The sequence below is a fragment of the Panthera pardus genome, unplaced genomic scaffold (genome assembly GCF_024362965.1).
Source record: "Panthera pardus isolate Hobbes unplaced genomic scaffold, ASM2436296v1 HiC_scaffold_22, whole genome shotgun sequence".
Taxonomy (NCBI): Eukaryota; Metazoa; Chordata; class Mammalia; order Carnivora; family Felidae; genus Panthera; species Panthera pardus.
In genome coordinates this window covers 55,440,591-55,456,685 of record NW_026526788.1, presented here as the reverse complement: position 1 = coordinate 55,456,685, position 16,095 = coordinate 55,440,591, and the positions used below count along the sequence as shown (strand labels likewise).

General features: G+C 35.3%; 1 protein-coding gene across 9 annotated transcripts in view; it reads right to left on the bottom strand.

The window, feature by feature from the left end:
- LCOR (ligand dependent nuclear receptor corepressor) overlaps positions 1 to 16,095 on the bottom strand; it is a 140,448-nt gene that overhangs the window by 68,670 nt on the left and 55,683 nt on the right. For 8 of the 9 annotated variants that reach the window (XM_053909782.1, XM_019458978.2, XM_019458977.2 and 5 more), the window contains 2 exons: positions 2,086 to 2,151; positions 1,647 to 1,726 (listed from right to left, as the gene is read on the bottom strand). In XM_053909782.1, coding sequence (XP_053765757.1) covers positions 1,647 to 1,726; positions 2,086 to 2,151 — 146 coding nt within the window. Of the gene's footprint in view, positions 1 to 1,646; positions 1,727 to 2,085; positions 2,152 to 16,095 lie in introns of those variants that run through there. The other variant, XM_053909784.1, reaches the window with a different exon arrangement.

Here is a 16,095-nt window from a genome sequence, read left to right as displayed (position 1 = left end):
CACAATTCAAAATGACCAATTTCAACTTCACTAGCAGTTGCTTAATTTTCTGGTCTTTCTCAAACCACATTAAATTTCAAAACACTCTCCACATTCACTCAATGGGAACAGACCATCCTGGATAGTCCCAGGAACAACTTTTCATGTAGTAAACAAGAAAAGATGCCAGAAAAGAACATTAAAAGGCTCTTAAATTGGCTTTCAGATTTGAAAGCAACTTGCCAACAATGATAAATAATGGTACAGTGGTTACAAGCAGAGGTAACAAAGAAGTATACAACATGGTTCACAGTGTTCAGAGGTTGACAACGCAGTTAAGAACACAAGATGCAAACATAGAAAAATAGGAACAAAATAAGGCAGAATATTAACTGACAAATAACTGGTATAGATAACATTTACTACAACAGTGTGAAGTTTAGAAACAGCAATAAGAGCAGAGGTATACCAGTGATAGCAGGATAGAAGCTTAAGCTAAGAGTTAAGGGCAGGGGAATTTCAAGCGATAGAGAACAATGGGTATATGTAGTGCTGTAGTCCAAATAGTAAAAGCATGTTATTTAATACAAATGACTGGACAAAACAAAAAACAAAAAACAAAAAACAAATGATTGCACCAGTTTAGCTGAAAGAAAACTGTATAAAAGACAATTGGGGGGCAGCATTAGAAAGAGAAGTGAACTAACTGTGCAGCATACTGAGGCACAGATCATTAGGCTAATAATAAATCCAGAATACAATGAGAAAGTCACTGGAGACTGAGTATGAGATAACGTTTCCACACTATTTAAGGCATGAAGGTTAGGGGGAAGGAGTTTACACTGGTAGCAGTGTTTAAAAGACTAAAGAAAACTAAAAGCGACCAATCATGTTATTTCAGTAGTTTAGAAATAATGCTAATGGTCTGAACCACGGTAAGGACTGTGGAAAGAAAAAGAATGTAATTCCTTCCTAGGAAGGAAGAACTTATAGAACCTGGTCAATGATCTAGTTAGAAGTATACAGGGGGGAGGAAGGAATTCAAAATGCTTCCAAAGCTTTAAAACAGAATACAAAAGTACCATGAAAAGAAACATAAGATAGCAAACTATTATTAATAAATGTTTCCAACATTTGAAATGATGTTTCTAAATCAAAACTCCATTTATGTTTAATACAAAGCAATAAAAACAGAATACAGCGAACTTCTACAACAACTGAATATAAACAGCATTCATGCTCCAATACAATGAAGAAACATCTTATACTAAAGCATAAACCACAGTTTATCATAAATCTACATGAATTAGTAACTACTTGATCCAGATCCATGCTACTGTTCTTTTTGTACAAATGACTCCCATTGCTTCAATTACCATACATTTCATATTTAAAATACACTCAACAGTTTGAGATCTAGTTAATTATTCTGCTTAATGAACTATATAAATAAAGCAATGCATGTTGGGATACAGATTTCTCAATAGGCTAATCAACAGACTAGAAACAGTCTAAATTGCAAAACTCAGTTACTATCAAATCTTTTATAAATAAATATGGAATCATACCTTCCTCTTCCTACAAATCCCCCAACAAATAATCAAATTTTGAAAAAATAAAAACTATAAAATACCACACTAGATAAGTTACACAAGTTTTTTCGTTACCTTTACTTTATCTCTTCTTAAGCAACAGAATAGACAGTTTTCATCAAAAGTCCAATCAGAAATGCTTTCAGGTTCACAGTCTGCAAAAAGAGTTGGAATACCAAATTAACAGTTACAAAAGTGAATTTTTCAAACAAATGAGAATTTCAAAAATATTATTTAACAACAAACAACAAAAAATCCTAAGCACTGGACAGGTTCCTTACTTGTCTTAATATTCTTAATAACTGTTCACTAATTAATATATCTTATTAATACATATATTTGCATTATCAACTAAACACAAAAATGTTTATAGGGATACAGCTTTAACTCACATAAAATTGAGTAAAAAGGAGGAAGAGACTGGGGTTTAAATCACAAAAGTATCAGATATGTCACCAGGAAGAATTTGAAATATACCAAAGAGGAAAGAAAAAAAAAAAAAGATTTTGAATACCTTTATATAAACTGAGATCTTTTAATAATGCAGGTCCAAACAGCCCTTCAAGAATACTTTCAAACCCTGAAAGGATGAAAAAAAAATCCATTATTACAGTAACACTCCCTATAGTAAGGTAATATTAATCTGCTGCTGAAAAAAAGATGGTGTGTTCCTCCAGTTCTCAAGGATCCCCAGAGTATTACAGAAGGGATGCTGAGGAAAGAGTGTCAATGATAAACCTAAAAGGAACATTTGCATTTTTGTCCATGATTAACATTCAATACAAATTCACAGCACATTCGAGAACAACACAAAACAGACAACACTAGAAATAACCAATGAAAGAATGGAAACTCACGGGTTGTCCTATCATTGTACAAAATCCCAAATACCTCCTTACATAAATGCTCAAAATCCATTTTAAAAGGCACCTTCCCCAATGGAAGAGTCAAATCGTTTCAAAATTTCCACAACATTCTGGATTAATCTAAATAGCCTGTTTCTGAATATGAACTGAGATAATAGATTTTTCAAGCTAACAGTTTTTTAATGTTTTATTTATCTTTTTGAAAGAGCACAAGGAGGGGAGGGGCAGAGAGAGAGGGAGACAGGATCCAAAATGGGCTCCACACTGACAGCAGTGAGCCCGATGTGGGGCTCAAACTCACGAACCAGATCATGACCTCAGCGAAAGTGCAACGCTCAACTGACTGAGCCACCCAAGCACCCATCAAGTCCACAGTTTTCTGAAGAAGGAAAATTCTCACTGAGAATACCTTTATTACTAAAGAAAAAATCATAATATTTTAAAAGAAAAAGATCTTTGTAACTTTTTTACATTGCCACAATAACTACTTGCTGGTTCCTTTATGAAGGTAGAACTCACTAGTTATACATACAAAAAAAAAGAAAGAAAAAATCCAAATATATCTGTATATAAATGTTTAAAATATTATCACCTTCCACATTATTTAAAAAAAAAAATTTTTTTTGGATTTATTACCTCAAATATGGCCGATTCAATGAAAAACAATGAAAAAATCTTGGCCATCTTACTGTTTCCTATGGTTCATAAAGAGAATAAGGAGGGAAAAGGGGAAAGGAATCAGACTGCACCTTTATATAACATAACAGAAATAACAGGTTAAGAGTGGTGGTTCCCAAACTAAGGATCTCACTGGGAGCTCAAACAGTTACAAGGGGTCCACGAATCCATATGTACTTCAAGAATGATCTTCAGAAAGAATTAACGTGTCTTGTGCATGCAGTGTTCATAGTACTGTTCAAATGCAAAAAAAAAAAAAGTTATCGTAATTAAGAAAATACACAAAATGTTACTGAATTCCTAGTGTGTATTATGTATTTTGGGGCCCTATGTATTTTGTCACATAATCTATAATCACAACTTTATAATTAAAAAAAATTAGAAAGTACTCTTATGCTCAAAATGGAGGGAACCACTAATTTAAAATACTATAGCCAGGTGGATACATGAAGGTTCACAACATAGTTAGCACTTCCTTACTACAAATACAATCACCATAAAGGGTTTGAAGGTAAAGGGGTAGAAAAGATGGTGTTTACAAACAGGATTTTGTCTCTTTATAAGAATAATAATGCAGGGGTGCCTGGCTGAGTCGGTAGAGCAAGGGACTCTTGATCTTGAGGATATAGGTTCAAACAAGCTGCACAGGAGATGTAGAGATTACTTAAAAATCTTTAAAAAACTAAAAAAAGATCAAAATTTAATACGGGGCGCCTGGGTACCTCAGTAGGTTAAGAGGCCAACTTGGGTTCATGTCATGATTTCGCAGTTCACAGGTTTGAGGCCCTGCGTCCCTCAGGCTCCGTGCTGACAGCTCTGCTTTGGATTCTGTGTTTCCGTCTCTCTCTGCCCCTCCCCTACTCATGCTCTGTCTCTCTCTTAAAAATAAATTTAAAAAATTAAAAAAGATTATTTTTAATAATTAAAAAAAGAAGAACAATGCAGAGCAAAAGACTTTTTTGTCCACAGTATTAAGCCATTGTTTTCAACAGAATAATCTCTAGAGTCTATGTTAACTACATTGTAAAGAGTTGATTTTTCTACACTATTTTCTAGATTCTAGATTTTTCATTTATTATTAAGGAGCAATTGTTTTTCAACTCTCCTTAATTCTTCCCATCAAAATTATTCCAAGGACATTAACAAAATCAAACTATCCATTCAAACAAGTAAGAGTTATCTGTGTCTCTGTTTATTATTTGCTAAAACATTTTCTGCTAAATCACTATGGTCTCTCTTCCCCAAACTAGGGAGGAGAAAGGGTTGGACTGGGGGTTTAGAGGTTGGGGAAATGGTGGTTAAGAGAATGAGAAGGAATTGCTAGATCCTATCTATCTTGGGCCTGCAAACTAGATATTCTCAACACTAGTCTCCCCTCCCCAAACCCCTTAAATAAATCCCACAGCCTGCCTCCCAACTCTAAAGCCCTATTTCACAAATATTAATGAAAGCATTTCAATACCTTTAAAGTACCCAGTACACACTGCAAATAGCTAAAAGAGATTATAAGTGGCTCTTGTCCCAAAGAACACATGTAATAAATATGCTTTCATCTAGATTTATATGAAATTGTGACAAATTCCAAACTTGCATACTAAGTATAAATTCCTGAGAAGGAAAAATGTTAATATAGCAAGAAATAATACCAGGAAAAAAAGGCTTATAAGCTTTGAGAGTGAAAATTATTAAAATTACAAAATAACAGAATCTGAAAGAATAAGAAAATAGAATAAAAACTTCATCAATAACACAGAGACACTAAACAAAAAACTGAATCACATATCAAAAAACCATGAAAGGGAAAGACCAAAAACAATAAATAAAAAAAAAAAAAATCTGGTGACTTAACCACAAATAATTTTGACCAAAAGAGCAACTATAAACAGGTCACTCCTATTTTGCTCACATCTGTAACAATACATTAAACCTTACAAATATTATCAATTAGACACTGTAAAGCCATATCCTGCTACCCTGTTAACTGAATTTAATGCTACTCAGTTTTATTAACATTAAATATTGAATTTAGCAGTTGCATAGCAACAAGAAACGGCTCATGTGCTATGCTTGACATTAACAAAAGGCAAATAAGGGAAGAACAAATGTATTCAAAATTTATACCATGATCTCACAGAAAAGCCATGAGATCAATAACAAAATGCCATGGAAAATTAAATAAATACTGAAAAAGACAGCTATGTCATTATGTTCAATCACTAGAGCTTAAAAACCATCTTTATGGAATACATTACATGTGAGGAAATATTCATAATTTTATTGGACACAACCAGTGTTCAAAGAATTCCTGTCCAACATCACAATGGGTCTCAGAGTTGGGTCTCCAGTCTCTTCCTCACAGCAACCTCCACTGTGTTTTTAGACTACTCCTAAAATACTGCTTTGACAATGCCATTATCTGTTCCGAAAAATTCTTTGTTTAAAACACAAATCCCAAATTCTTAAGTCCAGCAATCAAAGCTGCTTATCATTTGGCTCCAAGCTACCATTAGCAGCAGCCTTATTTCCCACAACTTTGTGCCCATTCTCAGTGCTTGTCATGTTAGTATTCTGATGTATTCAGTCATCCTAATATTTTCTCAGGCCTCTCTGCATCTCACCTCTGCCAAAATAAATTATCTCGTTCAAGGCACTCTTCAATTTGTTCAACAAATACATGTCTGCTTATTCAACTGACATTAACTGAGAGCTGACCATCTAGCATGGACAATGGCAGGCACTGATAGTGTGAACAGCCAGTGGTGAACAGACATGGTGACTGCCCTCATGAAGTTGGATTTCCAGTTTTCTCATCCTCAGAATTCACTTATCACTCTCCCCTTTTAAATAAATGTCAATTCCTTATGTTTTCTTTGTTTTCTGTCATGTGCAAAGTGCTCTCTATGCAATCTATTCTGTAAAATAAAATTTGTCATAGGCTATCTAAACTTTATTTTTTTGCTTTTCTTTTCATGTATTTATATCTTATCTCCTCAAGGAGATTTAATATTCCAGGAAGGCTAGGCAGGTCTTCCTGTTTCCCTCATTTTTCTCTCTTAAACTAGGACTCTACATGCTTGGTTTGCAGCTTCTAATTTAATCATCTACCTCTCAAAAACAAAAGATAGATTAAAATTTTTCACATATTCCCTCTTCAATCTTAATCATAGTCACTACTTTATTTGTAACCAAAACGGAATAGTAGGTTATGAAAAATAACAGGACAGAAACATATCAAATACATAGCGAACATAAGTCAGTAAGCAATATAGTCCGTGCTTTTGAAACAAAAAATTAAGGATGGAATGAAAAAATGGTTCATGGGTCTTGGGAACCTTTTCTCTGAGGTACAGTATAGACATTAGTAGTTTGAGAGATAAAGAGGTGCTAAAAAGGAAAATCAGGGGCACGTCAGAAAATTAGCAATTTTTACATCAAGGTCCTGGGGAATCTTGTAAAACTTGGTGCTTGGTATAAAAGAGCTCGGTCTCCAACAGAGTAGTATTATTTTATGAAATATCAGTTCAGAGGTGCTTGCTGGTTTAAAAAAAAAAAAAGGCACCAGATTATATAATCTTTTATATTTTATCCAAGATAACATAAGGTAAAGAATACCTTTTTACTGATGTTCCATCTTTCTCAATGTATCATACAACCAAAGAAACGTAGATAAACTCCTACAGGTAATGAACAAAAACCAGGTTCCTCTTCTCATTACTCTAGACTTCCTCCTCCCCCACTGCTGGGCAACTACATTCACTAAGTCCTTCCTCTCTTCCTGAGCATCTGATCCCAGCCCATGCACTGTGAGGAGCCCATTTGCTGGCACACTTATCACCCTCAGAACTACCCAGCACAAGAACTGATGAAAAAACCTGACCAAATACATTGGAGAGAAACAACAATCTAATTACAACTAATGGCTCAAACTAAAACAATTAATGAAGAAAAAATACTAGAACTTGAAGAAATTATTTCAAATAACATTTATTATAATAATTAGTAATAATTATTTTATAATAATAATTATTTAAGAATAACATTTTTAAAATGTTATTCTCTACTCAGAAAAAAGTGGAGAATATGTGTTTGGGAGAGAAGGAAAAAAAAACTGTCAAAATAATCAAACAGAGGTACTAAGCAGAAAAATATACAATAAATTTGTGATTTAGAAAACTAACTTAAGAAAGGTCCTCATAGGACACCTGGGTGACTCAGCTGGTTAAGTGTCTGGCTCTTGATCTGGGCTCGGGTCACGATCTCACCATTGAGCCCCACATCAGGCTCTGTGCTGAACACGGAACCTGCTTAAGATTCTCCGTCTCTGTCTGTCTGTCTGTCTCTCTCTCTCTCCCCCCCTCTGCCCCTTCCCCCCCCCCCCCAACTCTCAACCAATCAATAAAAATGTCCTCACAATATATAGTGAATCTGAAGGCACAGAGATCATGAGGAGGTAGCCAGGGCATTCAATACTGTAAAACACGATTTCTAGCAAGAAAAAGCAAAGAACATAAATGAAAAAAAAAAAGTTTTTTTGTTTGTTTATTTATTTAAGGGAAGCAGAAGGAGAACAAGAAGAAAACTTCCTAATGTTGAGTATTATCTGGAGTCTAAAGGCTCTGAGAAATACTGGGGCAGAGTACTCAAGGGGAAAAAAGCATGTAGATGTAGCACTTACCTGGTAAAATATCTCAACCTCAAAAATAAAAGTTTAAAAGCTCCAAAAAAAGGGAAAATTTTTCCTTTTTTTACTTAAGAGAAAAGGGATTTAGACTGCCAGTCATTTTATCAGAAGTAAATGCTAAAAGCCAATGGAGGTATGTTTACAAAATTCTGAGTGTTAAAACAAAAAACATACACTTTTTGTAGCCAAGCTATTACTCTTATTATAATTTTAAGGTTTATTCATTTTTCAGAGACAGAGCGTGAGAGCAGGGGAGGGGCAGAGAGAGAGGGAGACACAGAATCCAAAACTGGCTCCAGGCTCTGCGCTGTCAGCACAGAGCCTGGTGCGGGGCTCAAACCCACAAACTGTGAGATCTTGATCTGAGCTGAAGTCGCACGTACAACCGACTGAGCCACCTAGGCGCCCCTGTAGCCAGTCTATTATTCAAAGACATGGGTAAAAGAAAAGAAAGAAGGAAACATGCTCTGATTTGAAAAGCAGGACAGCATTCACTCTGGGGTAAGAGCAACTGAAAGTAGTTCAGCTAATAAAAAAATAATTCAAAACAAAGACCTCCTAAAAAGAGAAAACAATGTTTACATAAAAAATAATGGTGGGGGGAGTGCCTGGGTTGGTTCAGTCAGTTGGGCTTCTGATGCTTGATTTCGGCACCAATGATCTCACATTCCTGAGACAGAACCCTGAGTTGGGAGCACAGAGCCTGCTTAAGATTCTCTCTCTCACCCTATGCCCTTCCCCTGTTCATGCTTGCATACGCACACACACACTCTCAAAGAAAAGAAAAGAAAAGAAAAGAAAAGAAAAGAAAAGAAAAGAAAAGAAAAGAAAAGAAAAGAAAAGAAAAGAAAAGAAAAGAAAAGAAAAGAAAAGAAAAGAAAAGAAAAGAAAAAGAAAGAGAGAGAGAAAGAAAAGGTAAGCAGTATACCAGTAAAATTAATAGTTAAGTGTAAATAGTTGTTACTGGGGAGCCTAGGTGGCTCAGTCAGTTAAGTGTCAAACTCTTGATTTCAGCTCAGGTAACGATCTTGCACTTCTTGGGATGGAGCCTGCCTGGGATCCTCTCTCTTTCTTTCTCTGCCCCTCCCGTGTGCTCTCTCTTTCTCTCTCTAAATAACATAAACTTATAAATATCTCTCAAAATAATAAAATAAACCTATATATAAACAAACAAACACAATATAATTTAAAAAGTAATGACTTAGGAATAACATCCCAGGGGTGCCTGGGCTCAGTTGGTAGGCATCCCACTTCAGCTCAGGTCATGATCTCATGGTTCGTGAGATCAAGCCCCGGGTTGGCTATATGCTGACAGAGTAGAGCCTCCTTGGGATTCTCTCTCCCTCTCTTTGTCTCTCTCTCAGATGCCCCTCCCCATCTCATGCCTGCTCTCTCAGAATGAACATTTTTTAAAAATAAAATATGCAATTGAATAGCTGATTTAGACTTGTAGTTTTAGACTGAAACCTTAAGTTTGTACACTGTATTAGAATACTTAAACTTATGAACAATCACATTTATAAGTCTAAATTATGATTCTTAATATTTACTTAGACACGAAGGGAGATTTTGTTAAATACCTAAAGAGAAAATATAAAAATTTTAATTCATAATTACAGATTAAAATGCTTTAAAAGTTAAACTAAAATATTTATCAGAAATTTAAAATTAGAGTAAGATCTGTATTTTAGGAAAAGTAGGTTTTACATTTATAACTGTAAGTAAAAGTGAACATTAAATTAGAAATCAAAGTAACCATGCCTTACCTTATACACAAAGCCACCTTAAGGATATTATTTTTTAAATATCACTTTTAACAGCAAGAACCAATCGAGTGTTAATACAGAGCTCAGCAGTGTGGGTATACAGAGGATCTGTTTAAAATATATGCCCTGCCATTAAGATTTACACACATTTCTGCTACCATGCATATACTGGTAACTCTCCAATCTCTTATCTCTTGCCCCAGACCTTATTTCTAACTGCCTGCTCCATTCATATCATCACCAAGATATCCCAAATACCTCAAAAAGTCCAAATCAAAATCATTCTACACTTCATCTCAACCAGTGACTCCTGTATTCCTTACCAGGAAAATGGCATCCCTAACCCCTTCAACCTAAACCATTCAGATTACAAATCTCAGTCTGTCTGATTCCATTCTTTCATAAGACAGTAATCAGGTCTTCCAGTCACTGAGTCCTATTCATTCCAATTCAGACAGATCCATCCAAACCTATTCTCTTTTCCATCCCTAAAGTCAGGTCTCACCATCTCTTACCTTAATAATTACAGTACATGTCGTTCATATTATCATTAACTGAGCCCTTAGCTGGCATCAGGCAAGTACTGTATCAGGTACTTCATACCCACTATAACAAAATCTTCAGAGGAATACTGTAAAGTAGGTATTATTAGTACCTAGTACACATAAGAAAATCAAAGCAACTAATTTTTTCATACAACTACAAAGAGGCAGAGCCTAGGTTTAAAACCAGGCCTGTGATTCTACAACCCAGGCTCTTCAATTTCTCCACTACCTACTAATAACATCTTCGAACTTTTCATTCATTTTACTACTTCAGCATCCCCCTACACCACCATCCCCAACAGAATCCATCCATCACAATGCTGCCAAACTTTTTCCATCTTTTCTCAGTTTTACCAACCTTTGATGGTTTCCAATAATACTGAAGACTTCAAACTCCTGGATGATACCCAAGATCACTGAGGGTCTGTCTAGCCTCATACTACCTTTTCAGTCTCCCCTGCTACCATTTTCTACCTATACACACTATGCTCTAGTCAGACTGACTTATTAATCACTACATATATGGCAATGCTTCCATGCCTTTTAAGCATAGCATGTCCTCTACCTGGAATGTTCTCCTGCAACCCTCAATCTAGTTCATTCTAAGGTATCCTTTAGCTCATTCCTCAAGCCCTAGGCAAGCTTAGGAACATCCTCATCAGTGCTGCTTATACTACCACTTATAAACTACATACACTGTAATTATTTTTTGGCGTTTTATCCACTACATTTTCAGCAAAGAACTGGAGCCTATCTATCTTTCTCTTAATATCAACCTGTTTCTTAAACTACAGTCAGTAAATTTCTGTTGGAAGAATGTAAACACACCTTCCTAATTCCTATACCCTCTGAGTGGTTTTAGATTTTAGAATGATTCCACTTTATATGTCTGGCATGTTAAAGACCCAAATATACAGTTAAGTAAAGTAAATAAAACACAAGGGTAATCGATATCTGATAGAAAAAGGATGGATTTTCTGCTTGAGTTCAACCAAGTTCCCTTTATCTATGAACTAAAACCAGAACATAATTAATGGCTAGCTTTGCTGGTCCAAGAACAGAGATGACAGAATACTTTTCATAAAAAGCTGTAACCACAGCAAAGACAGAAAAAAAGAGTAAGATAAGGTCCTGAAAAAGGAGGGGAAAAGAATATGTACTAAGTAACTGGAACATTACCAAAATAATTTCATATATCTACACACACAATGCCATAAATGAGATTCTAAGATGTTAAGTAACCAAAAGAACAAAGGTAGTAAGTAGCTAGGTCAGATGAATTTAGTTCTTTGGAAATCCAAGGGCAGTTGGGTTCATTTTTTCTGTTATATATTACTCTACCCAAACTGTCTTGGGTAGAGTAATTATGTTAAAAAGAAGCCATTTAAATGCAAATCGGAAGTTGATTAGGAATGAGTCAATTACACCAGGAGTTCACAATCTGTGGGCCACAATTCCTTAGAGGAACTCCATCATTACAAGGTCAGTAAATCCATATGAGCACGGTTTGTAAATTAAATAAAAATGTGCTTGTATATACAGCCACTATTTCTTCAAATGCTATTTTGCTGTGAACAAAATATAGGTTTCTTTAAAAAGCATTACTGAATTTGTAATAGTCTTTTGTCATTACATATTTTCTCAAACATACTAAAATTACACTACAAGGTGGGAGATGGGCAATTTCTTTCGTTTTCTTTTTTTTAAGGTAAATAATATAAAATCATTTTCTACTGTTTCTGAGCCTCCTTTTCTTGGTGGACTATATAGATACTGAGTGTCTAGGAGTCAAATACTAGGGATGCAGCTGTGAACAATAAAAAGTTCCTATCAAGGAACTTTAATTCTGGCAAAGAAGACAAACGATACAAATGATGAGGAGGAGGAGGATGATGATGATGATGATGATGATGATAAAATGTATGATAAAAGTAAGTCAAAGTAATGATAGAAGAAGACAGTAGAGAGGGGGATAACAACTAAGCCCTGATAAACCCTGACTGAGTACATGGAGAAAACTTGGGAAGGGAATTAGGAAGGAGAATCTTTAAAGAGGTCAGAAGAAGACTTTAAGTGGCAACATTTTGAGCACTGAATGCAGTGAGGGATCAATCCACACAGATATCCAAGACAGGAACATTCTAGGCAGATGGAACGGCACTGAAGCAGTATATGGTATGAAGTATGGTATAGCTGAGAAACAGCAAGAGAGCTGGTATTATCTGAGCAAAGTAAATAAGGTAGAAGGTAGGAAATGAAGTCAGAAATCTAGAGGCAAGAATCTGTAGGCCACGGTGAGGATTCCGAATTTAAAAGAAATCAACTAGTTTTACCTTTGGGTACTGGTGGAGGTGTTACAGACTTCTATTGTTTAAGATTAGCAGGTGGGTGCACAGATAACTGATTACGAGGAAAGCATCATTAAAAGACTATCATTACTAGAGGCTTGGCAAGAGATAACGGTGGCTTGAAATAGTATGGCAATCATGAAGGTAGAGAGCGGTGGCTGGGTATAGAAAATATTTTGAAGATATAACCAACTTGCTCTGATGATGCACTGGATGTGGAATGGGAGGGAAAAGTATTAAAAACAATACTTAGGCTTCTGGTCTAAGAACTGAGTGAACCTTAATGTTAATTTTCTAAGATGGAGGGGCGCCTGGGTGGCTCAGTCGGTTAAGCGTCCGACTTCAGCTCAGGTCATGATCTCATGAGTTCAAGCCCTGCACTGGGCTCTGTGCTGACAGCTCAGAGCCTGGAGCCTGCTTTGGATTCTGTGTCTCCCTCTCTCTCTCTGCCCCTCCCCTGCTCATGCTCTGTCTCAAAAATAAAAAACATTAAAAAAAAAAAATTTTTTTTTTTTTTTTTTTAATTTTCTGAGATGGAGAGAACTGAAGGAGAAACAATTTTGGCACAGAGAAATCTAGTTCAGATTGGGACATGTTAAATCTGACATGCCTTTCACAAATCAAAGTGGATACATGCAGAAGGAATTGGATAGGTGGGTTTGAGTTTAAAAGGAGAAAGTTTGGGTTCATTGGAAATCAAAGTACATACAGAATTTAAGGCCTTAAAACTAGAGATCACTTTCAGTTAATGAGGCAGATAAAAATGAAAGGAAGGAAGAAGATTGAATACTGGAGCATTCCAATGCTTACCAATTAGAAAAGAAAAGAGACTGAAAATATGACCAGGTCTCATTTATGGTTATATATCCAGTATCTGGCAAACAACTTCGTTGTTAACACTTTAAAAATACGATAGGTCATCTGAACCATTTCATATGGCATGTAATTAAAATAAATAGATATACCTTTCTACCTCTCATACAAGAGAAGATCTTGAAAGGAAGCACATACCCTTCAATATAATCAAACACATTTCTTTAAATTTCTGTAATATTCATGTTTAAAAAATCACTACTTTGGGCCACCTGGGTGGCTCAGTCAGTTGAGCATCCGACTTCAGCTCAGGTCATAATCTCTTGGTTCCAGAGTTCAAGCCCCACTTATGTCTTGCTACTCTCAGTGCACAGCCCATTTCTGATCTTCTGTGCCTCCCCCCCCCCCACCTCTGTCCCTCCCCTACTCACGCTCTCTCAAAAATAAATAAAAATTCAAAAAAAATGACTTTATAACATATCTCTAACATACCTTAATATATGGCAGTACAAAAGAGCAAACTTTAATCTGGTCCCTACCAAAATAAGCCTCCACAAGTTTATGAAAATTTTAAATTAAACGAAAGTTTGAGTTAGTCTTCAGATTTATACACATATTTACATATAAAGTAAATTCTAAATAGACTTTGTATGCTCAAAAACATTCAGTGACTACCTACTGTCTGCAGAATAAAATCCAAACTATGAAGTGTGGCTTTTAAATCATTCCAGACGTGAATTTTTCAACCCTCTCCCTTCCAATTTCCTTCAAGGACGCTCAACTCAAAACTATTTTGTTTCTTGAATATAACTTGCTTTTGCTTGTCTTAATCCCTCTTCTCATCCTGTTCCTTTGGTCTAAAAAGGCTTCTCTCAAATCTCAATAGTCTTGATCCTGCTTTGTCTTCAAGGCCATAGATCAAAAGTTCCTTCCAATTGTTATCTTCCCTTTCAATTGACTCCAATATCCTTCACTTTATCCGTTCTGAATTTTCAACATGAATGAATATGTTTTATGTGTCCAACTGAATTCTACACTCAATGTTATAATGTAACAGAAGGAACACTAGTGTTCAGGAAATAACAGACTAGTGGTTAACAGCATGGATTCTGAAGCCAGACAACCTAGGTTCAAATTTCTGACTTTACCTTTTAACAGTTCTATGGCCTTAGGTAAGTTGTCTTCTTTATTCCTTACCCTCCTTAGCTATGAAATTGTTTTGATCTCAAAAAATTAAGATAATTAAATACTTGCAAACTTTGGAATAGTATCTGGAAAGTGTAATAGAAGCACTATATTATAAAGTGTTTGAGGAAAGAAACAAAGGAAGAATGTATTTTGGTAACTGCTCTTTTTTCCTTATGATTTAAAAGACAGCTACATACAACAGTAACTATAAATTTATGTTGATGAGCATGAAAATCAACAAGGAACACTGGAAAATAAAATGCCACATTTCTACCCAGGAGAATGGATAGCTAACAGTGTACTTGGGGAGTAGGGGAAAGGAAGGTTACATATCTGTAACCTCCTCTTAGATGTTGGTAGAGTGTATTAAATTAATGCTATTCATCATAGCTTGTGTAGGAGTAAACTTTCTAAACTACTGGAGAGAGACAGAGAGAATCTCAATGTAACCATGGACAGGAAGAGGTGGGATCAAAGTAATAGGAAAGCACAGGAAAAAGGCAGGATAAGTTTTAAATAGAAAAAAAATGCAGAAGTTGAACTTTTATTAAGAGAAGAATACTCATCATTTATTGTGATGTGAATCCTGCGTCTTTATATTAAACCTTTTTCCTTTAGAAAAAAATAAATTTATGTCCACGGACATATAATTTATAAAGATGTAATTTGTGACAATAACAGCATAAAATAAGGGGATAGAACTACATAAGCGCATAGTATTTTGTATACTATTGTAACTAAGTTGTTGTTAATCTGAAATACACGTTTATAAAATAAAATGTTAATTATATATCCCCAGGGCAAGCACTAAAAATCATTAATAAATTGTACAGAAAAATAAATAAAAAGGGATTTAAAATAGTATATTAGAAAATATTTATGACACAAAAGAAGGCAGTAATGGAGGACTTTAAGAACAGAACTGACATAAGACATGTAGAAAACAAATAGCAAAATGACAAATATCCTTAATACTAATTGCATTAAACGTAAATGGATGGATTAAACTCTCCAATTAAAAGGCAGAGATGGGCAGAATAGATTTAAAACACACACACACACACACACACACACACAGAGACACACAAAAAACATGATCCAACTATATGTTGTCTACCTGAGACTCATTTTAGATCTAAAGACACAAAGAGGTTGAGAGTGAAAGAAAAGACAGTCCATGAAAACAGCAACTAAAAGAGAAAGGGAGTATGTATACTAATATCAGACAAAACATATGTTAATACTTGTTCCAATAGGGGCACCTGGGTGGCTCAGTTAGTTAGGTGACCAACTTCAGCTCAGGTCATGATCTCACGGTTCATAAGTTCGAACCCCACCTTGAGCTCTGTGCTGACAGCTCAAGAGCCTGGAGTCTGCTTCAGATTCTGTCTCTCCCTCTCTCTCTGCCCCTCCCCTGCTCATGCTCTTTCTCTCTCTCAAAAATAAACATTAAAAAAATTTTTTAAAAACTTGTTACAATAGACAAAGATATATGACAAAAGAGTCAATCTGTCAAGATTTAACAATTAAAAACACAAATGCACCTAACAGAGCCCCAAAACATGAAACAAAAAAATGACAGAACTGAAGGGTGTAATAGCTCACTATTATAGACTTCAACACCTCACTAGCAATAATG